We start from the raw sequence: 26,878 nt of genomic DNA, 5'->3' as shown, positions 1-26,878 counted from the left end.
ACCCCTCTCTAAATATGCCTACTAATTTGGACTGCAAAAGGACCTTGAGATAAGGAGGTACCATTGACCAACTATTGCAGGTGAAAGGAGAAGTATGTATCCACAAGTGTAAGAGGTTGTACTGCTAATATTCAAACACCTGCAGTAACTACCAGGTGCTGTAAGAGACTGGTGCTGATGGCTCACACACTTGGATGGCTGCTTTGCTGGTGATGCACAGAGTGGCATCCCAGGTGCAGAAGGGTATGCATACCTGCAGCTACAAACTGGACTCCAAGATAAGAGAAGAGGCTGATAAGAGGCAAATCCTGCAAGGTGGGATAGTCCTTGTCATGCCAATGTCCTCCCTTACATGATGACTCAGCTGTAAAAACCCTCTGGGAAGTACCGAAGACATTCACATGTAGCCTGAGCTGTTCATCTCGGATGATGGACCATAAAAGGGGGCTTGTCTGATTCAACTACACTGACATAAGTGACAGCTGAAACATCTTAGAAGGTGTCAAAGACTCGTGAAATGTCCCATGATCCAGTATTACATCATCCAGGGGAGGTACAGGGAGCGTTTCCATGTAGCCTCCACATAATATAAACCCCATGAACACAGAGTTTTCTGGACTCTTTCCCCCCACCACTTGGCAGATACAGAGAAGACCAGAAGGAAAGGACCAAACGGGTGTTGTCAGAATCTATGGAGTGGTGATATCTTTTTTCTACTTAATCTGTTTCACTGTCACTCTCACCCCTCCATCCCCTCCTTTCCCCTATCTCTCTCTCCCTCCTTGAACCCTTCATTTACTGCTAAATAAAATCCATACTATTGACTTTGGCATGTGGTCTCGCTTGCACCTTATTTCCGGCAGAGGAATCTCTCTAATAACTTTAATAATTGGATCCTAACACTCTCCCTTTCTTTACTTCTGAAGTTTCTAATCTGTGACTATCTAGGCTTCAATTTTGTGTTCTCAGAGTTTGTCAGGGTCATTTTGGAAAAGCAGTTGTATTTTCTTCTTTTCTGGTCATACTGCAAGGAATATGGCTCTTTTGTTAATTGGGTAGTTATGTAAAAGCTTTTTTTATCTTCTTTTATCCAGCGGGATAACATCAGTTCTATACTTTAGGAGAGCGGAAGGAACTGGCTCTTTGCAGCTTTCTCCCTTTTTACCCTTTGGTAAAACATTAAAATATCTCCTTCTTTATGCTGTTCCTTTTGTCCAGAACACCCACGTCTCTCCCTGGCCCATGCCTAGTAGTAGGCCCTCCACCCTACCATGAAAAGCCTTGTTTACTCCTTGTCGTGAGCTGCCAGCCCCACTGGTTTTTTTCCTTGGACAACTTACCAAGTCAGCAGAATAGACAAGCACAAAATACAGCATGATCTGCAGTGCTGCACCAGTGACAGGGAGAGCAGCTGCTCTTGTTGGGCTCTGTGTACCTGCCCAAGTGCTTCAACACCTCCCAAACAGCTGCAGCTGTGCAATATTGGCTGTGGTAACTTTAAGATTAGAGAACACTTCTAAGGTTGGCCAACTCCTTCCCCAACTAAAACTGACAAGCTTTACAGAAGCTGGCTTCAGAAGAGTTATTAAAGAAAAAAAGAGAAAAAGAAAAAAACAAGTGAGAGAAAAATCCCAACTTTTTAGAGTGTACAACAGAGGCTAATGTAAGAAAAGGCCCAGAAGACAGTAAGGGCAGTAAAACAGAACTAAGACATAGTAATGTTTCATTTTATTTGATAGAAATTCACTTCAAAAATATGATTAACTATATACATTCTTATATATGCTGTACATAGTTACATATACAAAATGTACATAAGCATCCTTCTGTTACATTTTATAGATGGTAGTTAATAACATGAGCTAGAACTAACATATTTCATACCTGCTTTCTTCCTGATCCTATCTACGAGGAATTGTTAGACATGAAAGATGAAAAAGGATAGCAAATCACTTAATTTTTACCCCAGCCCCCACAAAAGCCTTCTCCCTGATCTACAAGGGAACATGACTTCTTCCGTTGCCTTTTCAACTTTCAGAGGTTAAAAATCAGCTGCTTCTTTGCTGTGGACATCTTGAGAGTTGCAGTTTCATTGCCTTAAGAATGTTTTCTTCTTTCCAATTTAATAGTGTCCTTTAATACCTATTTTATTTCTTCTTCTCTGCTCACATGGCCCTGGGCTTTCTAATCCTGTGCTGGCTATAGTGTTCATTTCACTAGGAAATCTTTCTATTCTCTTTTCATATCAATATCCCTTTTTACATTAATATACAATAGCTTTCTCTGATCGTTTAAAGCAGTTTTCCCTCAGCTGTCAAGGTGAAAGGAAGGGGATTAAGACTCTTCATATACATTCTTTTGGTATTACTTTAAATAATGCTTTTTTCTAACTAAGGGGAACTCTACTTGTATTCTTCAGAACAAGTTTATATTTTTTAATTACTGCATAACATGCATATATCTTATAATATCTTAAATTTAAAGATATTAATATGCCTTCATTTATTTTCTAAACTGTGGGATTTTCATTTGTTTGAGAAAAAAGTTCTCAGGGTTCTATCTCGGTCCACTGTTGGACAGTACCCAATATCTAGTACCATTTAGGTATTATTTCCTTTTTATTTTATACTACTACTTAATCTCTGTTGAGAATGTGAACTGGTATGAAATACCTTCAGTTATTCCTTGTCTGAGTTTCTGAGATCCTGTCCACAACCCTGGTTGGGAGAGGGCGCTGGTGAGCTGCTTGAGAGTTGAGACTCCACCTTAGAATCAGTGGGCTTGAGACACTCCTGCTGACCCTCTGGGGTGGGAGGTGGAGGAGTCAGGCAGCTGTCACTTTGCTGAAGTTGTGCATTAGCAGCTGGTGAATCATCATCCTGCTGGTCTTGTGTACTGGGAGGAACAGCCGAAGAGATGATGCCCTGAGGAGCAGCTGTTGAACCGCTGTTGAGACAATTTATAACTAAGTTTGAGATATTAACACTAAATGTGCAGTTAGTACTGTTCTTAGTTTCTGAGCTGCAGAGTTTGTTTATTAGCTAGTTAAATAGTTTTCTTCATTGTCACACTCCTCTTTCCTTGTTTCACCTCACCCTTACGGATCTGAGATGGTGACTTGTCTGTCTTGTTGGATTTGACTCCAAACTTCTTCTCTTGAATTGTAATTGTATTCTGGGGAAAGGGGGAGAAGGTGGGCAAGGAAGAATTAGCAGCAAGGGAGGAGATAAAGCCGTAGTATCACTAGTTTTAAAAGTTAGTAACTTGTGTGTATAAGTGGTTACTAAATATACTGAACAACAGAATTTTCTCGACCCCTCTCTGTACTTCATTGCTGGAGGGTGAACTGCAGGAGTAACAGTGAGATTATGAGCACTTTTAAATTCTCTTACTTTTCTTATAGAGAATATATGTGTCATCTGAGTTAAAGGAACCACTGCTATTATCTTGATTACTTTTACCGTGCTTAAATGTTTTTACAGTGAGGAAATTCTTAACAGCTGTAAAATGAATCCACTATAAATCCATTCTAATAAGCATCTGTTCAAGAGAGATTATGCAGGCAATATGTTAATTGTTTTCCGTGGATGTTAGATGGTATTTTAAATAAGTACTGATCAATAATAGACATAAAGACATGTTTAAAATATCAAGTTTAAATTGAAGATCTATAGGCAGCATTAAAAAACAGTCCAGAATTGTTATAGTATAGTCAAGATCTTCCCATCAAGGCTTTGGGAATATTGCGTACATGAGAAGACTCAGAAATTAGCAAAATTTATGGATCCATCTGATGAAGATAAAGATTTAAAATTTAAAATATTTAAGATTTAATACTTTCAAAGAAGATAAAGTCTGTGTTTCTGGGCTGTTATTTTTCCTGCCTGTGTCAAGGACAGGGAAAAATACTACAGTGAATCACTGCACACTGTATGTTACAAATACAGAGGACCTTTGTTTTATGAAGTCTTCTCATCTCTAGAATAAAAGCGTTAACATGATAAACTTTATTTTAGCCAGGCTGGTGCATCTGTTTATTGTTTCTAGATGGGAAACCTGTGTATATGGACTCTTCCAACAAATACTCTCTAAGTATTTCTCAAATAGTCATTCACAGGCCACTAGTGGTCCATGGAGTACTGCCAGGTGGCTTAGAGAGGAATTTTAGTAGTAAAGCACTTCTACTTTTCAAACAATGGTGTCATAACATAGTCAAATACCTTGGGGTGATTTGGTTGTTGGTGGTGTTTTTTGTTGTTTTTATTTTGTTATGAAGTGTCTTACAGTTGTAAATATGCAGGAGATGATTGAACCAGGAAAAAGAAAAATGTTACTGCAGTATAGAAAGCCTAAGTAAGAACAAATCTCTCTTCCCTGTCTTCCTATTTTAATCTATTCTCCTGTTCCTTGTTCACCTTTTATCCTGTTCCTGAGGAGAGGCTGAGAGAGCTGGGACTGTTTAGCCTCAAGCAGATTTTACCTATGTGCATTAATGTCTGACTGGGAGAGTGTAAAAAAGATGGAGCCTCTTCTCAGTGGTGCCCCGTGGCAGAACCAGAGGCAATGGGTAAAAACAGAACGCAGGAGGTCCCGTCTGAACATCAGGAAATGCTGCGAGGGTGACCAAGCACTGGCACAGGGTGCCCCGAGAGGTGGTGGAGTCTCCATCTTTGCCGATACTCAGCCAAACATGGCTCTGAGCAACCTGGTCTAGGTGACCCTGCTTTGAGTAGCAGGGTTGGACTAGCCAATCTACAGAGGTCCCTCACAGCCTCAACCATTCTGTCATATGTGCATTAGCTGACTTCACCAGCAATTTTAGATTAGTTTCATTCACAAGGTAAAAATGCCCGTAATAAGTAGAATGTTATTTAATAATTCCTCTGCCCCAATCATTCACTCTTCTGCCAGTGAATGATTGCTAATTTAGCTCTCCTGTGGTACTTTTATCGATATGTACAAAATAGGTGTGATTTTCCTTATCTTCACTTGTGGGTTAATTGGAGCAAAACAGGTGACACGAAAATGGAATTGACTGGTCTCTGGAGAGCCAAAGAATAATAAGAAAAGTAAGTAATGCCAAATCTAAAAACAGATATATTCAGCAAAACAACTCTATATGTTTCCTTCTGTACTCTTTTCCTGTAATTTAATAGTCTTGTACTGCTTTGTCGAGAATCAATAACTTTTTTGCGCTGTAATGTTAAGCTTCTGTGTTACATACTTTTTGTACAAGTTTATGGAAATATTTATCTACTTGGTAATGCATATATGAATATGCATTTTCATTGTGATTTTAAGAGTGTTTTTGGGTTTTGTAACTACGGAGTAATATATGGAATTACACCTTACAGGTTATTTTTTTTTTTTAATAACTTACCAAAAGCTTTGTTTCTGAAAAGCACCTGAGTTAAGATCTTTGCTTAAAATTGGCTTCTTGGTGCAATTGTTCAGTTTTTGTCCCATCATTCGCCTAATTAAAGCATCATCTGTGTTTGGAAACAACTGTTTTGTGATTCCTGCAAAATAAAGAGATCATATGAATGAGGCCTCCAAATCAGGGAAACAAGAGATATGTGATCTAAAATCCATTTCTTTCACCTTTTAAATTTCCAGCTACTTCAGCTTCAGATTTAGTTACTTCACTGTCTTTACAAACTGTTTCACAGATTTTGCAGATGCCAGCTCTTGCTTTTCTCTGTGCCTTCCATATTGCTGTGCCTGCTTTTGGCAGACTCGAAAGGAACTCCAGGGCCACAAGGGCTTCCTGTAATGAGTGATTTGTGTTTGCTAATCCTCCCACCCTTTGTTCTGTTCTTGATCAGAGAGTCCTTTTCCTACCCACATCAGTCCTCATGCCTCTGAATCTTACTTTTTTTTTTTTTCATTAATTTTCATTTGCAGATGATGTCTCTTTTTCTAAAAATTTCCCTTCTGTTTTGCCTGGCTAAATTTTCTGAATGCAATACTAACAGGACTCAACATGAGGAATATGATTCCTGCTCCTGTCTTCTCCATCTTCCCTCCCCTGGATTTCCCCACCCTTTATCATTTCATTTTATTTTGAAGTCCTACAGTTTCCATTTCTTTAAATAATCTTATCTGCTAACTCATTTTCTACAGTTCTGGAACTCCCAGCTTTCTTTCTAATATTTCTTTTTTTCTTATATAATGTTGACACTTTTCAGTTTGAATTCCAGTGTTCTCTTCTACTTTAACAGACTTCTTTGATTTCTCTTATAGGCTTTGTCACTGAATGCTCCGCAGCATGCTGTATTCCATGTCCTGATTATCTTCTCTGCTTCCCTTTTCAGTTTTGCCTAGATCCTTCCCCAGAATCCACCTTTAGAAAAGTCACTGGTAGCATTTAGAATCATAAAATCATTTAGCTTAAAAAAGACTATTAAATTCATTGAGTCCAACCATTCTTCTCAACCAACGAAATCCTTTTCATTTTTCTCATACAACATTCTGAAATTGTCTCGTCTTACTTCCTCTAAATATATTTTCACTATCTTACACACTGTTTACTTTTATCTCTCTTGACTTTGGGTCTTTTTCTCTAGCTAAGTTCTTAAGGAAAAGAGGTTTTTGCAACTGATAACTTTTGAAACTGCTGTCCAACTTCAACAAAACTGGACCAGGGTATAGGAACTGGAGCTAAGCTGGAAAGGGAACCGAGAGAAGTGGGGAAATTCTAGGGAATGGCAATGGAGAATGGATAACAGATTTAGGCTATGTTGTTCAAGTATTAAACTATAGGTGTGAATGCAATAAAAATCAGGCTTCATGTCCTCACAAAATACTGTTTTGTTAAAGCTGCTACTTCCTTATTCTCTTTCCTATGCATCAAATATTTTCTGCCTTAAACCTCAGCATAGAACAAATTTTATTTGCTTCTCTGATCACTATTCTTGTCTTCTGTACTTATTGTCTCCTTTTGCCTCTAGCGCTATTTAAAATGTCAGAATTCATAACATTCACTAACTTCAGAACACAGCAGACATAATTTTAAATTTGATCCAAGTGTGTCCTCTTTTTGCCTTCCCTTATCCGTTATCACCATGCTCCAAATTTGATTGTCATAGATTAACCTTTCAAAGGCTAAAAAATTCACAATATCACTGTGCCTGAGCAGGTACATAAATAAAACCTGCAAAACTCACACAGTAGAAATACTACTACTTAGCATTTCACTGACAGTATTTGTAACAGATGGTTTAAAAAATTATGTAGCTGGAGAAGGAAATACAAAACAGTCCATCACCTGAGTAGACCAGCTGTTAAGCATTACAGCCCCTCCCTCAGAGAAAGCCCCCTGTCAAGCCAGTGCCACATTGAGTAATGTTAAGAAGTCATCACCTATGATTTCCTGAACTTCATTCTGATTCATAGCTGGTTTTGCCGCTTTATCCTTTGAAGAGGAGGACTTTGCACCTGTCAGGCTGTGTGTAGCCATGTATTCATGTGTATAAAGTGCTTGCATCAAGTCATTTATAAATTTTTGAGGTTTGCTTTTGTTACAAAGTGCGATCTGCCACTTTTCGATCTTGAACTGGAAAACAAAATTGGTCATAAGCATAACTATTGCAGTTTACTAGAAATATTATATAGTATTATTGCTGAAATATCTTTTTAATTTTCTATTTTTAAACCACAATTTCAGAAGTAATCTCTGCAAACCATGTGCTTGAGATTAACACTAAACTTGCATACCACTCAGCATTTGGAACTACAGATACACCTTAGCTTTTTTTCAGAAGCATTGTGGCGCAGACTAAGGACCCCATCCACCCTAGAAAACCCTTCACCAAGCAATCCTTATTACTCACTAGTGGAGACAGGACATGTTCAGACATATCAAAATCCTTCTGCTTGCACTCCATGCAGGCTGGCTGTGGTCCAGTTCTGGCATGGTTTCTGTACAGCCTCAGTAGCGTGGCACTATGCCCAAGCTAATATTCCTGCCTCTGAGCACACATGCCCTAAGAACTGTGACATCTGGTACTGAGCTTTGACAGTGCCTTCTACACAAAGCAGTGGTAAAGCCTAAATTTGAACTCTCCCAATCAGCAGTTTTGAGCTACCTCTTTTAAGTAAGGCAGGTTGCTTAGAAAATTAGGTCTTTTTATTTCTTTGAAAATGTTAGGTCAAATTTTGTATATTACAATAAGCAGTCAAAACATCATACCTTGATAATTCTAAATAGACTTCTTTGGGTTTTAGCTCCCCATGACAACACACGAGAATGATTTGAATGGATTAACATGACCCAGTGCATAAGAATGTTTATGTAAATTGTGCATGCAGAAGCTGAAAGTATTCTTTTGGCTGCATCTTGATTTTTTTTCATGTATAGCTGTTGTGCCTCAGATTTCTCAATCATGTTCTGTTATAATTACAGAGAATAGGAGAACTTCTTTACTCACTTTCTCCATATACTTGTATTTTTCTACTTAACTGCAGAAACAATACCAGCCTCCATTTACAAATTAACAATTTAAACAGACCGTTGGTATTTTTCTTAGATTCTATCTCTGAAATGCTACCATTCCCCTTTGGCATCCAAACCATTAGACTGGAAGTTATCCCTAGTATTTTCTTCATGCATTCCACATTCTGCCCTTAGACACAGATGTGCAAGGTCACTGAAATTAAAGCAAGTTTCAGAGTGTACAGGATGAAACCTAGTGCTTTGCATGAAAAGAGCCTTCTGCTCAGAAGGAGCTCACTAGTCACGTAATCAACAGAATGATGACAAAATGATTTTTCCTGATGCTATTTTTTATATTTGTTGTACTATAACAGTGAAGTTTGTACTGTATAAAGTTTTAATTTTTGTGCCTGAAATTGCCTTTTAACTGACCTGTTTTTCGGTCTGTTGCTCCTCATCTTCCACATTCAAAGTTACTGGTGAGCTGGAGTTACTATGCATAGCTGCATAGGAATCTGCTAATGGATTGTGAGATGCCTTCCAAACAGCATGTGAGTGCAGACTGGACGTAGATGATGTCACTCCTCCTTTGAGCAGTGCTTCAGCCATCCCTACCAGTTCCTCAAAATGAGTGACTGCCTGTGGCAAGACTGAAATCAGACAGAAAGTCAGGGGTAAAATAGTAATTGAACCTTTCAGACTCTAATGGCATAAGCATGTATATTTTTGCAATTAGATTCCTGTCATAATGCAAAAGTAGTCAGCAAAGGCTTTTCAACATACTGTTTTCCTCTTCTCCCAAATGCTTTCCCATCATTCTGCTGTCCCCAGTCATGAAGATCAGGCCTTAGTTTCTAGGATAGATCATTTCTGTGCAAGGCTAAGGGGAACTATTAGTTTATGCCCATCATGGCACTAAGCAGACTATTTCTCTTTTTACTATCTCAAAATCTCCAGAAGTCTGTAAAGCTATTGAATATGGGCTAAGTAATATCTGATGCTTTTTTCTTCGAAGAAGTTGCATAGACTGCAGAGACTTCTCCATTTTTTTAATCTATAAAGAATATGTTTTAAATAACGTTTTCTCCAAGTAATATTTATTTTCAAATATAAACTTTTATTAAGTCCATTAAGAAAAATCAATTCGGAACAAAAAGGATCCAAGGGATGATGGATCAGCAAGATACAGAATCACTAAATTACAGAAAATTGTAGCAATCCAAAAACTCAGAAGGGTATTTGCAGAAAAGGAACTGCTAGGATTATGTAGCAGGCTGTGGACAACAGGAGCTAAGGGAAATTCCATCATCTAAGGACCAGACAAGACCCAATGATATTCAACCATGTGCATTGTCCTATCTCCAGCAGCAGGATATGGAAAGACTTTGTGATGATGCTATCAGTCCATGCAGAAGCCCCTTTGTTTTTTCCCCTCTCTTGTAATCCTTGTTTTGGGAAATGTAACCATCCTCCCCCAGGTGTAATCCTGGTTACTGGAAATACTAATCCTCTTCCCCCCACATGTAATCCTGGATATGGGAAATGCTAATCAATTGGGTAGTCCCCTAGCTGGCATAACCTGACCTCCTCATTACCATATTCTGCCCTCGAGACCCTTAAATAGTGTTTCGTGTGTTCAACAAAGATTCCAGTTTCTACCCCAAAATTAAGATCGTTTTAGTTTTTGGACCTTTACAGCAAATACTGTAAAAGACTACTACAAGTGCTTAAGATGCAAGAAAAATGGACTTAAATGTGTGAGAAAAGTTGTCAGACACTAAGAAAATGCTTACAAATAATATTTAAAAAGGTGGAGATGAATGATTCAAACCAAGATGAATAACATAATGGAGTCAGGTGGGCAATGAAACTGATAAGCAGTTGCAAAATCATATGACAGTAAAAAAATCAGATACTAGGCTGTCTAGGGATGGCATGGTGTAGCTGGCAAGGGGAGGAGCAAATCCTCTTTAAACCTTAATCAGTCAGCATTCCTATAGAGCCTTTAAATACAGTATCTCATAGTATAACATAAACTTTTATTCACTGTGCACTTGACATTCTTAGTATTTTTAAAAAATATGTATGTAACTTTTTGTTAAGTTTTATGTTTTGAAATTTTGGATTTTGTCTTGGCTGCGCCAGAGTAAGGGACAGGAACAAGTGAGAGGGGCTTCAGAAATTATCACTAAGTGATCATTTATATGGATTATTATGGATTCATTTATAGAAGAACAAAATGGTTCACCTCTGGGAAAGGATTAAATTTGGTGCACCTGGAACTAACTCAGATTATCAATAATGAGTAATTACAAAAGTAATTAGAAATTAAATAATTCCAGAATAAACAAAATTCCAGCAGATCAAGAAAAACTGCTAATAAATAAGGTTAGTTGGACTGGTCAGTGAAGCGTTTGAGCTTAGCCGATGGTTATACGCAGCTTTTGGAAAGGTTCTCTTGAGAACAACTGACAGGATTTAGACAGATTTTTCCATTTCTAACTCTATGATTACATGGCCTCCGTGTAAGATAGTAAGTGCTGCTGGAATTAAATGTTGCCATGTATCAAAGACTTTGATGCTAATGGCAGGCCTTGATCATGTCAGGTGTTTGAGCATCCATAATTTCCAGCCAAATGGCCTCTTATAAATCAAACTACAGGCTTTCCTTTCATCAAAATACTCCTGATTTTACCTTGAAGCATCACCAGGGACTGCCTTAGGCGGCAGTTTTCTCTCATGGTGTCTGTCAGCTTCCTCTTGAGACTTTTAATTTTGGCACACAGTTCTACCTTGGACAGTTGAAATAAAGGCTCTTCATCATCACTGCTGCTTTCACTATACAGAAAGTTGCTTTCTGAATATGGTTCTCTCTGAAAAAAAAAAACGAAACAGCCATGCTATCTAGAGCCACGACAACAGAAAATTAAAGCATTGAAACTAACATTAGAATATCTGGCTAAATCAAAGCATTCTCTTGTATAAACAGATTGTATAAACAGACTGAGTGCATTTTAATAAAAGCTGTTACTGAACACAGCTATTACTATTCCTATTACGATTAAAAATGAAAGATCAGTGTAATATGTAACTGTTACGCACCTTTGTCTCTGTTCTCCATTCACCAATTTTCCAAGATAGCGTCTTTTAGACTTCACTAAACTTCCCTGAAACAAAACTCTTATGCCCCTCTCAACGAATACATTTCAATTTGCTTTTGCTTAAAACATTAAAATTGCTGAAGATGGATGTTTACCTGTTTGTTAATTAAAGATGTTTCAAGTTGACTCAGGATGTTGGCAGGAGCAGATGCCTGCAATGATTTCTTTCTTTTTATATGTTTCCTCATCTTCCCCTGTAAACAAGTGCATAACAGTGCCTTTGCATTCCTATAGAGCCTTTCAATACAGTATCTCATAGTATAACATAAACTTTTATTCACTGTGCACTTGACATTCTTAGTATTTTTAAAAAATATGTATGTAACTTTTTGTTAAGTTTTATGTTTTTCTTCCCTACATTTTGTGACTGTGGATCTTGGCAAAATGCAGAGCTCAGAAGACCTGGTCTCTTCCCTTTTTTACGCACTGGTCAGATTTCTGTCTTATGGGAGAAAATGTAATGGAGTTACAGAGCATCCATGTCTTAAATAACACTCTTTTTAATAGCAAAGGACAAAATCTATTGGCCTAATTACTCTGACAGGTTATTGTGCTGAGGTACCATGTGAAGACTACCTGTATTCCTCCTACCTTTACCATACATGTTTTGTGTGTTATATTGTGAAGAATCAATAGTTACAGTCTATTTCATTCCTTTATGGGCCTACCAATATCACACACAAAAAGACAGAAACTCACCTGTTCTTTATCCAGATCACTGTCCTCACTTTCTGAGAATATCATTTCTATCCTCTTCCTCTTGCCTTTTCCAAGGACTTGTATTTTTGTAATTTCATCTGCTCGCAGTATCTTTTGCATCATTTCCACCAGCTCCTGGGGATCATCTGAAGTGATGGGAAAAAAAAAGGCCAAAGGCCAACAATCAAGTAGTAATACCTTACAACTAGATTTTGTATCAGATAAATGCTCTGGAACTGCACTCACCACTCATATACACAACTTTCACCAGGTGCTTTTCTGTCTTCCTTTCTCCCACAGGCCAGTTTACTAGCACATGCTCATTTGGCTTCAGAAGTCTTTCTAATTCATTGTCATCACTGGGAAGGTCCTGTATCCATGAAGTCTCTCCAATTTGCAGTGAATTATCATTTACAAAATCAAACAGTGTGAATTTTTTCATTGTTAAGTGGTTTTCTTGTCACACAGACACTGCCTGCAGAATAACATAGGAAAAATAGCAATTGCTGTGTCACACCACAGGAATATTACAAAAGCCCCAACCAACCCTCCTTTTCCTGGATATTGGTAATTACCTTGTATGAAAATATTCGGGCTAAGAAAATGAAAACTAGCCAAACAAAGAGTTCTATCTCCCTTGAAAGATGGGAGATGGTCAATACTTGTACATCTGCTCATTACCTGTACATCAGACAGTTGCCCCCAAAATTATGCACAGAAAACAGCTTTCACTTGCAGAGCCCTGGCTTCCATATTACTACTATGCTTAATCTATCTCTGACTGTGATCTCTATTACTACTGCATTTGCCCCAAAAGTAGTTTTCCATCCAGCCTCTGACTAAAAGATATAGGTGCGATAAAAACTTTCCCTAGAATGAAGGAAAGTACTAGCTATACATATTATTAAGAGGGATGTCAGACTTCCAGGGCTGTATTAATCATGGACAGAAAACCAACCCAGAACTACCCAGAACAACTGACTGGGTGAGGTATGACACATCCTGGCAGTGGAAAACTTGACATACAAAAGAAATGACAGGCTGAGGACTGGAAGAGAGCTGTACTGCTTCATGAAAAATAATAGCAACAAGGAGAACCCAAACCCAAATATACAGCTAAATCATTTGTTTCATAAAACAATACTTTTAAAGCAAAGGAACATTTCTGGGCTTTTTAAAGCATTGAAGTTCTATACCAGAAGACAGGAAAAGTAATAATTTGTGCTTTATTCCCCTAATTAAGCTGATATGCCTTTCATGAAAGTGTGAAATGTAACATACATTATGACACTCTACTGGAAATGTAACTAGTTCATCTAAGTGTTGCCATTATACTCAGAGAAGATATTTTCTACTTTAAACTTATTAAATCAGATAAAACAAATAAAAATAGAAAATCTGATTTTGTCAAACCTAGATCTTTCCAGCAAACATATGGTCAATTTATAGAGGTGAAGTACTTTTACAGAGCAGAAAACTCATGAATTCCCAGATGTGACAGTGTGATTTGTGATCTACTTGGCCTCAATCAGTCAAAAGCAAATTTAGTGCCTCATGCAGAGGCTGTCAAAAGGTAACTCAGAGCTAGAAATGAAGAATTACATGGGGCTGTTATGTCAAAGTGAGAATGTCTAGCTGCAGTGCTCTACAAAGCAATGTCAATTCGTTTGCAGAAGCTCAGCTATTCCCCAGGTCTGTGCTACGCCTCAACAGAGCTGGCTTTCCACACACCAGTGGACTGAATTTGCAAAAGACAGCTGCAGTCTTGTCAACATGTTTACTGATACGATGAAGCAAGCGTAAGAAATCACCATTAAAAAGAGTATTATATCATGTTTTTATGCAGAATGTGTTGAGTGTGATAGCAGAGGGATTGTTAAGATTGTTCCACTGAAGAAAGGAATTGCTATTAATTTTCTTTAAAGTGTTAGACAGACCAGGAAACATCCATCCCATGTAAATTCTGGAGAGAAAGTAGCCTGAATATCTCTGCCTAGCATGAATCACTGGAGGCCTCATTCTACTACTGATCCATGCCCTGTGGATCCTCATACCACAGACAGGGATCATTCAAATGAATAAACATATAGACAAAACAAAACCCAATGGAACAAAAAGTTTCAGCACTGATCTCACTAGGGACAGGCGAGGTCCGAAATGAAACTGCATGTTTTAACAACAAAATATCGGATTTAAACCACCTGGTGTACGTAATCACACTGGGCATCAGTATTCTTCCTTCTTTTTCAAAATGCTTTTGTGTGTATACCTCAGTCAGCTTAACATTTCTCATCTGGCTCAGAGGTGTCACTTTCTGCCTCTGATCAACCCAGCACAGCAATCCCCATTCCCTAGTTCTTCAATTCTCAAATAAAGCACTTTGAGCTTTCCCTCCTTGGCTTTGGCAGTTGCGAGTTACTTCATCACTCTCCTAAAAGCCCACATAAAAGCAACAGAATTGCAGCAAAGCCGGAGCTGCCAGTGTGCTAAGACTAACAACTGATTGACCGACTTCTATATTTTTTTAATGTTTCCCTGCAGTCCTCTAACAGTCTGTCTGTTGTCTCTCGTTTTGTATCGAGACAAATATTCTTTGAGCCATGGGACGTTCTTCTGTTCTAAACTTGTACGGGGTTAGCAAGTCAGCCCAGATGCACTGAATACACAGGCTGTTCACAGCACGGAGGGCATGTGCTGATTCCCCAAGGCACTGGGGCTATTGACGTACACACTGTGCCAACACCGTGCACCTCAGTAGCAAGTCCAACAGCTTTTGGAAGGTATCAGACTTGTGTACATTGTTAAACAGCCTAATGGAGTCAATGGACATGTGGACTTCTGAATGCTCAAAGCCCATGACAGCAGCCTGGTAGACGCTGTGAAGCACATAGACGACAAAATTTCCTGCACAGTCTTTACACCAGGCAAACACCTGGATCCATGAAAATCCATCCTGCCACTCCAAGCTAAGGACAATTTTTACTATGGTCATGGCAGGACTTGGAGCTCAGCAATTTGTCTACATCATCTATAAAGCTCTTCTGAGCTGCCAAGATTCTTGCCTGTGGTGGGAGGGTGTAGTAGTAAACAACTAAACTGATTTCACTAAGGACCTTAACAGCTGCCATGCTAAAATGTAAGTTACACAGTATGCTGAGAGAAATAAGGAATGGATTTCACAAATAGTCATGGAGGAGGGATGGCATCAATCCACTCCTTGAGCTCCCAGTAGGAGTCTGAAAGCCTCCTGTCAACTTTGTGAAGCTTGTGCTCAATCCTGTTGTTCCTGCTGTTTATTAAGGGACCAAGGCAGGAAAGCAGTTGTGGGGCAGCAACAGTGACTGGCCAGGTACCCTTTCCTCTGCTGCAGCTCTTCTGGGCACCAGCCCAACTACTTGTGTTATGGGTAAAATGATGAAATTATTACATTGCCAAATAAGAGGAACAGAGTGCAGTAGTTGATTGTTAGTATTTTTCTGTTACAGAGCGATGGCTTCAGCTCCTGCAACAGACATTAATCAAACTATGTCTTTTCACAGAATTTATTGTGACAGTCCATGGGCTCTGGGGATAACACCTAACTGTCTGCTGGCATCATCTCTAGCCAGTGATTAAAGGGAATGGAAAGGTAGAACAAAATGTCACTAATAAGGGAAAGGAAAACACTTCACTTTCCAGAAGTCCTGCAGTGTTTTCTCACCCTGTTCTCCCACTGGAGTCCATATGAACCTTGGGTGAGTCAGGACTGCTGGAAATGCATCTCTCCTCTGAAGGGTTTTATTTGCCAAAACAGATCAAAGGCAAAATATACTATATTAACATCACAAAAAAAAAAATAAATCTTGGGGACTGGCATTAACCTTACCAGATTTCTACTGCCTTAAAAGTGAGAGGTTGTCTAACCACATTTGGCTCAGTCAAAGCAGAAAGGGAGGTGATTCATCTCACCCTAAGACGTGTCTAAAAGACAGCAGATGACTTACTGTCTGGGAGAGCCTCTTTCTCTCCACTGACTATTCAGTGACTATGGGGTTAGGTATGTCTCCTTACAAAGCTGGGCTGGTCCAACCTATACTATATTAGCTTTTTCTATTTTTGAATAGGTTTTGGATAGTAGTATAAATTCCAGTAGACCTTCTGCTGTAGGGAGCCAAAAGGATGGCATACAAAATCCGTATCTGGTTCTCTGTTTTAAATCTCTATAACACAGTTCTGCAAGTCATCAAGTAAGATTTCTGACACTGAATGCTTTGTTCAGTGCTTTATTTGGAGGATACAAAATCATTCATGAGCATTACCCCATGTGCAGCTACAAACCACAGAGAAAATTATATGACCTTTGAAAGTCACTTCTGTTTTGCAAGTTACTCAATTCTGCTATATTCTCTATTTGAAAACACTAGTTACTTATTTGAGAAGTACTGAAATGTAAATCTATGATTTTTCACTGTTCTAGGTCATTTGTAGAAGGAAAAAAAAAAAGGAAGGAGCCATCTAATTTTAAAGTTTTGAAGAGGAAACATTAATTGGACTCTTAATTTTTACAAATATGTTAATACCTCACATCCTGCACAAATGCTATAAATTTGCATACATAATATTTTTATTAAGCAACCCAAAAAGCCAGAACAACAACAACAACAAAACCCCACTAAAATCCACAAAGGTCGTTTAAAGACATATCTCACCCTTTGACTGACATACTCTGTTCCATTCAGCCAGAGAGCTGGCAGATGGCATGCTGAGATCATTATTTCTCTTTCCTTTCAGTAAACACAGAGCAAAATATTACATGTTCACAACATGAGATTGTATACCCACTCGATGGGTCTGATTCTGATGGCTTAAAACAGGGCTTTGCCACTGGTTTCAGCAAGTCAAGGAACCGTACCACAGCCATGTAACACAGATATATAATTGTCTGACTTGCTGCAGAGTTGCTTTAAGTCAGTAAGAACTGATGAGGCTGGTTTGAGGAAAACACGAGATGTGCCCCTGCTTAGTCTGCACCTGGCTCTAGCAAGACATAAGGACTGAATGATGCCTGGGGTGGAGGTCTCACACCCAGTGTTGTCTCAGTGAAGCACAGGAGAGCACCCACATCTCTGCACCAGCCTTTAGCCTTCTCTCCACTGAGCATAACCAGTCTTGTTATAAACATGGTCCTTTAAGGAGATAAGGACGTACTCAAAGACTCTCTGGCGAAGATCAGACAGCCTTTACTGCCACCTTAGTGGATGGAGGAGAACCGTATGTGTATGATAACCATCAAAACCCCATCTACAACATAAAAGAAGAGGGGTCTGGGGGCAAAAAAAGAAAAAGAGAGAGAGGGGGAAACACCTCTGCTTGCTTGGGATTGGTTGATGGATTGTGTCTCTCCTCCTTCCCTGGAGGGATGCCTCTAGGTGAGCTTTGTGCCTCCAGCTAGCGTTGCAGCAGACCTGTGAATATTTTTTTATTTATATCTATATCTATATAGCTATATCACTAATAGATCTCTGTTACTATATCTTCTGTAGCAACATACATTAACATTCTGTGGTTAGTACATTTATCACTGGCAATCCTGAACCTGCCTTCCTAATGCTTCAATAAACCATACCATTGGTGAATCTGGATTGTGAAAGTTCTTACTGAACTCAGCCAGATTTATAGTATCAAATCAATAAATTGCAGTATGTGCAAATCTATGATCATGGAAATTTATATTGAACATGACCAGGCTGATAGTGCTGAATTGGTTCTAATCAGAAATTAAGCCCTGTTGCACCCAGTTCTTCCGATTTCTGAGGAACAATTGTAATGCAAGGGAGTTTATTTTCTGCCAAATTTCTACAGCCTCAGTAAAGTTAGTACTTTATTATGTACTAAGATTTTATATTATCTACTCTCTAAATTCAGTCTTCAATAATCTCATTTTTCCTTGGCAAAAAAACCCCACAAACAAACACCGAAAACCCATTTACTGATCTTGAAATTAATCTACCTCATACAAAACTATTTATTTCCAATTCAGCATGATAAGTGGTAATCACAGATTTGATTTGTGTTACTTAGATTGTGGCATTTTACAGTGAACTTGTCAGGACATTAAATACAATGTCAATGTAAAACTCGGGCTTCACTGAAGTCTCAAAATTCTCAAGTGTATGATGGAAAATATGATCATATTTAAATATGTTATATGCCCTGTTGTAGGTTCTAATCTTATTCCTATGAAATCAGTGTAAGATTTACTAATTAATTCAGTGGAATTAGGCACTGTCAGAAGAATGCAAAAGCAACTGCTCAAGAGATTTACAGTGCAATATTTTAGTCTTTTTATGGGAAAATATGATTCAAAAGCACAAATCTGCTGCTCTCAGCTGAGAAATACAGATTTTCCAGAATCATCAGTATCACTGTGTTCCAAATTCAGCTGGGAATCTGGAGGAGCATCTATCAAAACTAAAAGTGCACAGAAATGATCCCACTTGTCTTTCAGTGGAAGGATAAAACTATGATTTATTCCTGATATCCAACAGGTCACTTCCTGACTGTAGATGACTATCCTGGTTCGACTAGCTATGAAATAATCCGAGATACTTTTCTGAAAAGTAAAAGTATGGTAAAGCAACATCTCTGACCTTATTTATGCAGATCATCTCCTTGACTTCAAAGCCTCAGCAGCATTCACAACTCACAGGATTATACAGAGAATTTGGCACAAATCTTGTACCACATTCCAAAATGCATTGAGTGACCCAAGGAATTCATGAGGACGTTATTATTTTTCACAGTAGTGCCCTCCATGCTGTGAGTTTTAGCAACCTAGAAGTTCTATAAAATAAAATAAAATAAAATGCCAAAGCCTTTTGTAGTACTGTGGCTTAAGTTGAAAGCCTGAAGAAGTTTATTGGTAAAGCTCTGATTTTTGCATCAAACCATTAGGAAAGGATGAGTAATGAATTTCAAGCAGGTATATTTAGTATATCTGGAAGTCCTAAACTTCTGTTCTAATGAATAATTTATTCAACTAACAGTGAAAAATGGCACTCATTTTAATAAATTTCAAGATAGCAACCTAGCATCATTATTGGGCTCTCAGTACAGGATTCAGTTCTAGACTGAGATGCTTACATTTGCACCAGGTATCTAAGTTATCACTATAATCACTGGAGATCTAGGGGATCAACTTGGCTTCCTAAACATGCGTCTAGCATCAGTGTCATTCTGCTTGGCCTTCACCTGCCACTCCAGAAGTGCAAATTTCCCCAGGGTATTCCATCACAGCGGTCACCCTTTTGGAGATGTCTCAGCCTTCAGCAACTCCAACAGTTGTAAAGGTCAAGTCTCTATTGAACACAATTAAAGCTCCCTGGAGAGCAATTCAGCATATTTCAAATGCTGTAGGATTCAATTCAGTTGCCTAAAAATAAATGCATGGTGCAGTCTTAGATACTATAAATTATTATGCCTGGCCTCCAGCTGTCTCTTCTGATAGGCGCAGACTTCACAGAGGGCTTAGACCCTCCTCCAGGCTTGTGAGGGTGGTTACTAACTGCACGCATCTCAAATAGCACCAAACACATAAATTCAGGGAAACAAATTGTTCTCTGGGCCCTGATGATGAAATTGAGCTTAAATAGGAGCCTAGATACCTCACATGCCTATAAACCACACACATTTATTTATCTGTATTTTAATCCCACACTTAGTGAAAGATTCACATAAAGGTAACAAGATGCCAAATAACAAGATGCAGGAAGTTATCTTAATTCTATATCACAGGTTAGTATCTTTATTAAATAGCTATTTCACAGCTGACAGATGGAAAGCTAATACTCGCTTCAATTTTTTTGTTCACAAATGCCATGCACAACGAAATGTATTAATATACAGACCAATAAAAAAATCACTTTATTTATTGAATTGGATGAGATACCTAAGGTACAAGAGTTTGAATAATCAGATGAAAGCTCCTTCCATGCAGATTAATTTATCTAAACACTTAGAAGCAGTAAGTAGCCTGGAAGGAGAAACAAGTCAGCATGGCTTTGTAAAGTCAAACACTTGGCTGTACTCATTATAACCTGGCTTGGGTATTCCAACACAACACTTCCAAACGATAAAGACCAGTGATGCACTCACTTATTTTGTCTAAAGATGTTTATGGGAAGGCGAGTTCCACCACAAGCAAATCTGTGCTGACGTGCAAAACTGCGCTTGCTCTGTATAGGAGCCCAAGGAGTCAAATAACCTTTTCCTAAAAGGCTGAAAAAATATTAGGCATACTTTCCATATGCAACTAATGTACTTTCAAATTGGATTTGTTGAAACAAACCCACTGATAACCTGATATGAGAGTTTATAAGAGGATGTATCTTACTCTTTTTATAAGATGGCAGAAGCTATATATTTCATGCTGCCCCGAAGTACCACTATTTGTGGCATTCTCCCTTGAAAACCATAGAAGTGAAATAACAGCTAGAAAATTCCAGGCTTGATTTTTGATCAGTATTTAATAACCTAGCAGCATCTTATCATCTCTACTTATATGTCTTTATTGGCTATCATGGGTGAGTGATGATAGACAAGAAGTCATGCCTAGTTAATACTCAAAGTGCCCGCTCTTTTACTCCAAAGCTCTTCCTCAATTGCTCTGGTTTTGCAGCATTTTGGTAGGTAGGAGGGGAAAAAAAATCTGCATTACTATTAAAGGTCATGAGCTAGAAAAACAAACATATATGTTGTCCTTTTTCTTCAGGGAATATTACTTCAACTGAGAGTAATTCTGCATGCACTTAGGAGAATTGACAGTGAGGCATCTTCCCTGCAAAGACAAAAACCTCAAAACTTATTAGAGGTAATTTTTCCCTTCCTATAAAATCAAATGTCTTTTTACTGTATGTAGTTCAACCTAACTTTATAAAGTAATATGAGTGGAATGACCAGTGTTGTATATCAGTCTGAAGCGATCCTTAAACAACTTCTAATTATATACACAAAAACACTAATGAAGTTCAATTCCCTCTGGGATGTAAGGCCACATTCAGATTGACAACTGCTACATTCAACACTGCCAAAAATGAATACAGAGCAAATTTTACCCAAGGACAAAGGGGCACACTGCTGCTGTAATAATAATAAAAAAAAAGCGCCATAGGAGCTTCAGCAGTATATTTCCATCTAGGCTCAAGATCAGCCTCTCTGTCTGCAAAGTCAATTTATGCCCACAGAATTCCTGCCAGCATTTTTCTAGCAACACTCTAAGCCATGAGTGTACAACTGCATGGGTCATTCTCCATTTGATTTACATTCAGTCTAATAAACAGAGGGAATTAAAATATGCAAGTTGTGTGAGTTGATGAACTCACAAAATGAGGACAACTACCTCTACGTATATAAAGCTGGCAAGAAATTGGTTTTACATGGTCACCTAAGACACCTGCAGATGGCAAAATGTTCCAGTCATGGAGAGGTCTAGTCTGTAGCACTGGAATCACATTTTGGTCTTGGGTAAATCACACAACCATTCTAGTTCACCTTCTCCTTTTAAAGGATCTGAAATAATAATACACATTTGCCTAACTTCAAGGGTATTGTGAGAATTAAGTAATGCTAGTGTGCCCTCCAAACATGCAAAGGACTGTATGGAGCAAACGATTTAACAAGTTTTGCAGAACAAAGATTTGCAATAACCTTGCCGAATTTAGAACATACCATTTCACATAACAGATTTTTTTGAAATGGAATGTCTGTATCAAGCTGGAAAATGTTATTCTTTCAGCTGAAGAAAATATTTTATAAACTTTAATCATCTACCAGAACCTTTCACAACATCTTCTCATCCGGTATGTTTAAGCTGCTAGGAAGCACACTGGGGGCAGCATGTAATCCGTGAGTAGAATATCAAGTGGGATAGTCAAATATTTTATTGAATGAAGTTGGTAATACTCAGACACTATTATGTTTTCTATATTTACTTTGCTTGCTTCTTTAGTTTTTACTATATTTTCTTTGGTTCCCATTTGATTAGAAAAAAACCAAATATTTTGTTAAGAAGTATTAGATGATTAGAGAACCCTTGTAGCCAGGTAAGTAGTCATTTAAGCAGAATATTTTACTTAATTATAATTAAATACTACAAACACAGTCCTTAAAGCATAACTACAAACCAGTGAACAGCAACTCTTCTGAAATCATCTCATGTATCATCTCCTATTCTTATGTCCACATCACCAGATCCATCATGTGACCTTTTTCCTTCAGCTCACTGATACAGGGAGTCTTACAGTTACAAAATGAGGTCTGAGACTGAGGTTTGTAGGAGCAGAGAGGTGCCTTCGCAGAGTTGCGGAGTGCCCTTGAATCCCGCAGCTCACATTGAGGGAGGTCAGCAGATCTCTGCAGACATGGTTTCTCACCTAAATTATCAAGGAATATGCACTGGCCCAGAGACTGTACTGCAAGTCTGCACGCAGGGCAAGGGTAAGGGAAGAACATATCTCTGCCTTCAGCCTTGCCGGGCAAGACTGCTAAGTCAGAACAGGTTATCATGAAAGACTGGCTGAAAGAATATTTGAGGTCAACACTGCCTTGTCTCCCTGCAGGAGGGCTATTGCTGCTACAGCACATTCCCTGCTCAACTCTTACATTGAACTGCAGAAATATGACATAATTTTCATGTTGTTTCCCTTCCTTACACAACTTGGGAAAATAGGTAAACTCCATCCAAGAGCAACTGCAACCACAGAAGCATCCTCCTGATCCTTTCCACTTGCAAGTGTTTGTTGGTCACCTCTTTTCTGTGGATTCTCTGAAGCAGAACTTTCCTTTTTCATCCCTCTGCTAAATACTTATCACCACCTCCTCCCTCAGCATTGCTCAAGTAAAAGGCTGCTTCCCAGACTCCTGCCAAAAACGTCAGCTATGCCAGTGACTTTGTCAATGCTCTGTTTGCCTGTGATCCCCATCAAAACAAGCATCTGCAGGACACTAAGTCCCACCTGCTAACATCTCTGCAAAAGTGCAGCTACATTATGTGTACTCTGAAACGGTAGCAGGACTCTTTACTTATTGCAGGATCAATAACTGCCTTCTTAGATTATAAAACAATTCCAGTTCTCAACAACTTCTGACTTCCCCTGCCATTCCACACACTGTTATCACAGTTAGTCTCAAGACTTTGTTACCTTCTTTTACTTCCTCTTCTCTGCAATAGCTTCACCTCCAGGATCCTCCTTCTGAGGTCAAATCTCAGCTGAGAGGTTTTGTTTTAACCTTCTCTCTTCATTTCTTTTCTCTTCTCTGTTTGTCCGCCTTAAGATTCAGGAAAAGTTTAGGAAAAACATTCCATAAAGAAGCTTAAATTAAAAGTGCTATACATAAAAAACTTCTTTTAATTTCTCTTTATTACTATCTGGGGTAAAAAATTCTACTCACATATAGTTTGCTTATTTTTAATGTGAAATAACTTCAGGAACTTAAACTTTATTCACCATGGAAGTAACATTTTAACCATGCTACCAAACCCTGCAGTATTTAACACACACAGAGCAGTAATGAATATAAAGAAAGCCATAGCAGCAGTTTGGTATGAGACAGTTGACTCAGAAGCCTGTAGCAGCAGCTCTCTGAAAAATCATGCATGTCAGCATTTCTTGTACTAAACTGTACTCTCTTTTGCATTTGAAAAAATAAATTAAGCAGTTGTCATGAAATTTATTATATCCTTTTGGAAAAACAGTATCCTCAAGATACCAGTGAGCTCTAAGTCTTAGAAGGGAAAAGCTATAAAACTTAAACTAAGGAGCTAACACTAGAGATTCATCTGTCAGATGATGCACTGTTTCATGAGAACAATGTGAAAAGAACCATTCCCTCTCAGTTATCTGCAATTTAACATGCAGCCACTGCCATGCTACATTTGCTCCATCATCCCGTTCTGAAACACTAAAACAGTGCAGACACTGAAGGTCAAAAAGTTTCCTCCTGCAATATCCTGCAGCAGGGCACTGCAGCAGGGCAGTGCCATGCCAGCAGGATCACACAGATTTGCTTCATGTTTCAGTGAGGTAACATGAACTGTTTGAACAATCTCCAGGTAATCTGCATTAAAACCATTCTACTGCAGTGTACTGCGGTATTAGGAAAGATTTCAATATCGCACCATGTGATGCAACACAACCTTACAGCACTTGGCAGTTCCTAGGCAGTGATGGAAAGCTTTGAATCGATGGCTGCAATGTAGCAACTTTCCATTTTACAAAGTAATATGACAGACTATTTTGGCTCACTACGTTAGTGTATAGCATGAAATGATACAAAATTCCTGGACTAAAATATTACAGACCTAAAAGCCAATTTTTTTTTTCTTTCTTTACTTGCCCTCCCCAATTCGGTATCATGAGGCTCTTTCAATGATAATGGACTTCCTTAACCTTAAGGGTACAGTACACTGGTACAATGTTATTAACTCAGTGATAAATTAGTTTTGCTAATTTATAGATTATTTTTCCTGTTCTTATTTAAGCTACCACAGATATGTTTCTCTGTCCTTCCAGGTTGCATATTTTGTAATTTAATTTAAATTTGCACATATGTTTTTCATATATAGTTTCATGGCAGTCATATAAAGCTGTAACATTTTAATGTTATTTCAATATTTACACAGAGATTTTAATTAGTTCTATAAAGTTTTGGAAATGTTCCTCAGATTTATGTAGTGACATCAAAGATGCATGAAAAGCACAAGGATTTTGCCTTGAATGAACCTTTTTCACAAGGGACACAGGCAAATGACATATTGCAAAATGGTACCTGGATATATTTTCAGCACATGATTTTTTTTTGTGCACGTTTAACAGTGTTGAGAGAGTCTTTGAAAGTCTGGAGTATCACAGTAACAGCTACAGAGGTAGCAACGTAGGTGAACTCCTGTTATCATCTGCATTAGCAACCTGCACATGCACATGCACAGGATTTCGATGCTACCTGCGATGCCTTAGCTCCGGCCCGGCGGTACGCGAAGGGCACGGGCTGCAGCGCGTTGCAATTTCCTGCAATGAGAGGGTCCCTGCAGGTGCTGCTCTGTCCAGCCTCTGCGCCAGACAACTTCCCCGCGGCTTTCATGTAGGACACGGCTGAGAGAGTGTGCAAAGCACACACGGCGCGGGGGGCGAGGACAGCGCGGGCACCGCCGGTGACAGCCCTCTGCGGGGCCGCGTCCCGGAGCGCTGCCCGGGGCCTCCCTTACACAGCTGTCGGCTAAATCCCGACATCAGGGACACGGGGCAGCACCACACGAAGGCCCTGGTCACCTTGTCAGGGTGGACCTCATTAATACTTTCCAGTCCCTTCCCCCACTACAGCTTTGCCACGAAACCCGCTGCGATCGGCACCTCGGGTCCAGGGTCCACCACAGAGCCCCTTCCCCCGCCAGCGCCCACAGACCTGGGCGGGCACTCGCTGCCGCCCCGCGCCCCTCAGCCGAGGCCCCTCTTTCCCCCGGGGGTCCCCCCGTACCTCGCACCAGCCATTTTCCGCCTCCCTCTGCCGCAGCTCCAGCGGTGATGTCACCGGCCGTCCCGGCCGAGTCCCCGCCGCTCGGCGATCCTTCCTCCCTCCCGGCACCGGCGGCACCTTCCTCCTCCTCCTCCTCCTCCCGCCGCCCCGCCCCGCCGTGCCGTGCCGTGCCCGCCCGGCTGCCATGCGGCGCCTGGCCCGGCCCCGCCCCGCCCGCCGGTGCCCGCGGGCGCTCCGGCTCTGCCCGCCGCTCTCCCCGCTCCCGGCAGCCGTGCGGGCGCCGAGGGGAAGCCCCACCGCAACCATCACCGCGGCGGCGGCTGCTGAGTCACGGCCTGAATCTCATCCCGCTCCTCCTCCTTCTCCTCCTCCACCTCCTCCTCCTCCCCCGCGCCGCCGCCTCCCGCCCGGCTGCCGGCTCCAGCAGCGCGGTGCCGGCGGCGATGCCCGCCCCGCTGCCGGGGGGAGAGGCTGCCCGGCGCTGCCCGGCCCCCCGCCGCTCGCCGCAGACCCGCGCACGCACAGGGGCAGCCGGGTGCTTGAGCCATGATTGCCGCGGCTTTCCTGGTCCTGCTGAGACCCTACAGCATCCAGTGCGCCCTCTTCTTGCTCCTGCTGCTGCTGGGGACCATTGCCACGATTTTATTCTTCTGCTGCTGGCACCGCAGGCTCCAGAAAGGGAGGCATCCCATCAAATCCGTCTTTTCAGGTCGCTCAAGGAGCCGAGGTAAGAGATGCTGCCAGTCCCCGAGGGCGGCGGGGGGTGCTCCCGACCCATCCCGCGGTTTCTGCCAGCGAAGGGCCGCTCTGCCTCGGTTTAGCCGGGCAAAGGCTTTAAAGAAAATTCAAGCCGAGCCCAGGACTGCGGCAGCCTTGTCTCCACCCATCCCTTAAAGAAACGTCGGCTAGCGGGAGCGAGGTGAGGGGATGGGAAACCTCCCAGCCCTCCCCGGTCTCTCAAGTGCAGCAGAACTTTATGCTGAACTTCTTCCCGATGAATTAAATATAAATGCCGGGCGGAGCTGCTAGCTGCGCCGGGAGGGCCAGACCCGTCCCGAAGTGTGCGCCAAAGGGC

At 40.2% G+C, this 26,878-nt stretch overlaps 2 protein-coding genes across 13 annotated transcripts in view; one reads left to right on the top strand and one right to left on the bottom strand.

Annotated features, from left to right (window-relative positions):
- Positions 1 to 1,706: 1,706 nt before the first annotated feature.
- BEND6 (BEN domain containing 6) lies at positions 1,707 to 26,807 on the bottom strand. Of its 4 annotated transcripts, none has more exons than XM_039380430.1 (10): positions 26,327 to 26,807; positions 23,472 to 23,598; positions 12,541 to 12,769; positions 12,295 to 12,440; positions 11,691 to 11,789; positions 11,130 to 11,307; positions 8,867 to 9,084; positions 7,363 to 7,555; positions 5,381 to 5,519; positions 1,707 to 2,946 (listed from the first exon to the last, which is right to left on the bottom strand). In XM_039380430.1, exons 3-10 carry the CDS (start codon positions 12,734 to 12,736, stop codon positions 2,679 to 2,681), a joined length of 1,437 nt encoding a protein of 478 aa, XP_039236364.1. In that variant the 5' UTR covers positions 12,737 to 12,769; positions 23,472 to 23,598; positions 26,327 to 26,807; the 3' UTR covers positions 1,707 to 2,678. The 4 variants fall into 4 exon arrangements, with proteins under 4 accessions (XP_039236364.1, XP_027586386.2, XP_027586387.2 ...); XM_027730585.2 differs by lacking the exon at positions 26,327 to 26,807 and adding an exon at positions 25,804 to 25,905; XM_027730587.2 differs by lacking the exons at positions 1,707 to 2,946; positions 26,327 to 26,807 and adding exons at positions 2,972 to 3,174; positions 25,804 to 25,905.
- Positions 26,068 to 26,878, top strand: part of DST (dystonin) — a 306,949-nt gene continuing 306,138 nt past the window's right edge. For 7 of the 9 annotated variants that reach the window (XM_039380420.1, XM_039380416.1, XM_039380421.1 and 4 more), the window contains exon 1: positions 26,083 to 26,530. In XM_039380420.1, the coding sequence (XP_039236354.1) occupies positions 26,350 to 26,530 (181 nt within the window). In that variant the 5' untranslated portion in view covers positions 26,083 to 26,349. Of the gene's footprint in view, positions 26,531 to 26,878 lie in introns of all 9 variants that reach the window. The other 2 variants (XM_039380429.1, XM_039380422.1) reach the window with 2 other exon arrangements.

Source organism: Pipra filicauda, unplaced genomic scaffold (assembly GCF_003945595.2).
Source record: "Pipra filicauda isolate LSUMZ 115617 unplaced genomic scaffold, ASM394559v2 scaffold195_size2193078_pilon, whole genome shotgun sequence".
Taxonomy (NCBI): Eukaryota; Metazoa; Chordata; class Aves; order Passeriformes; family Pipridae; genus Pipra; species Pipra filicauda.
This window is presented reverse-complemented; position numbering and strand designations above follow the sequence as displayed.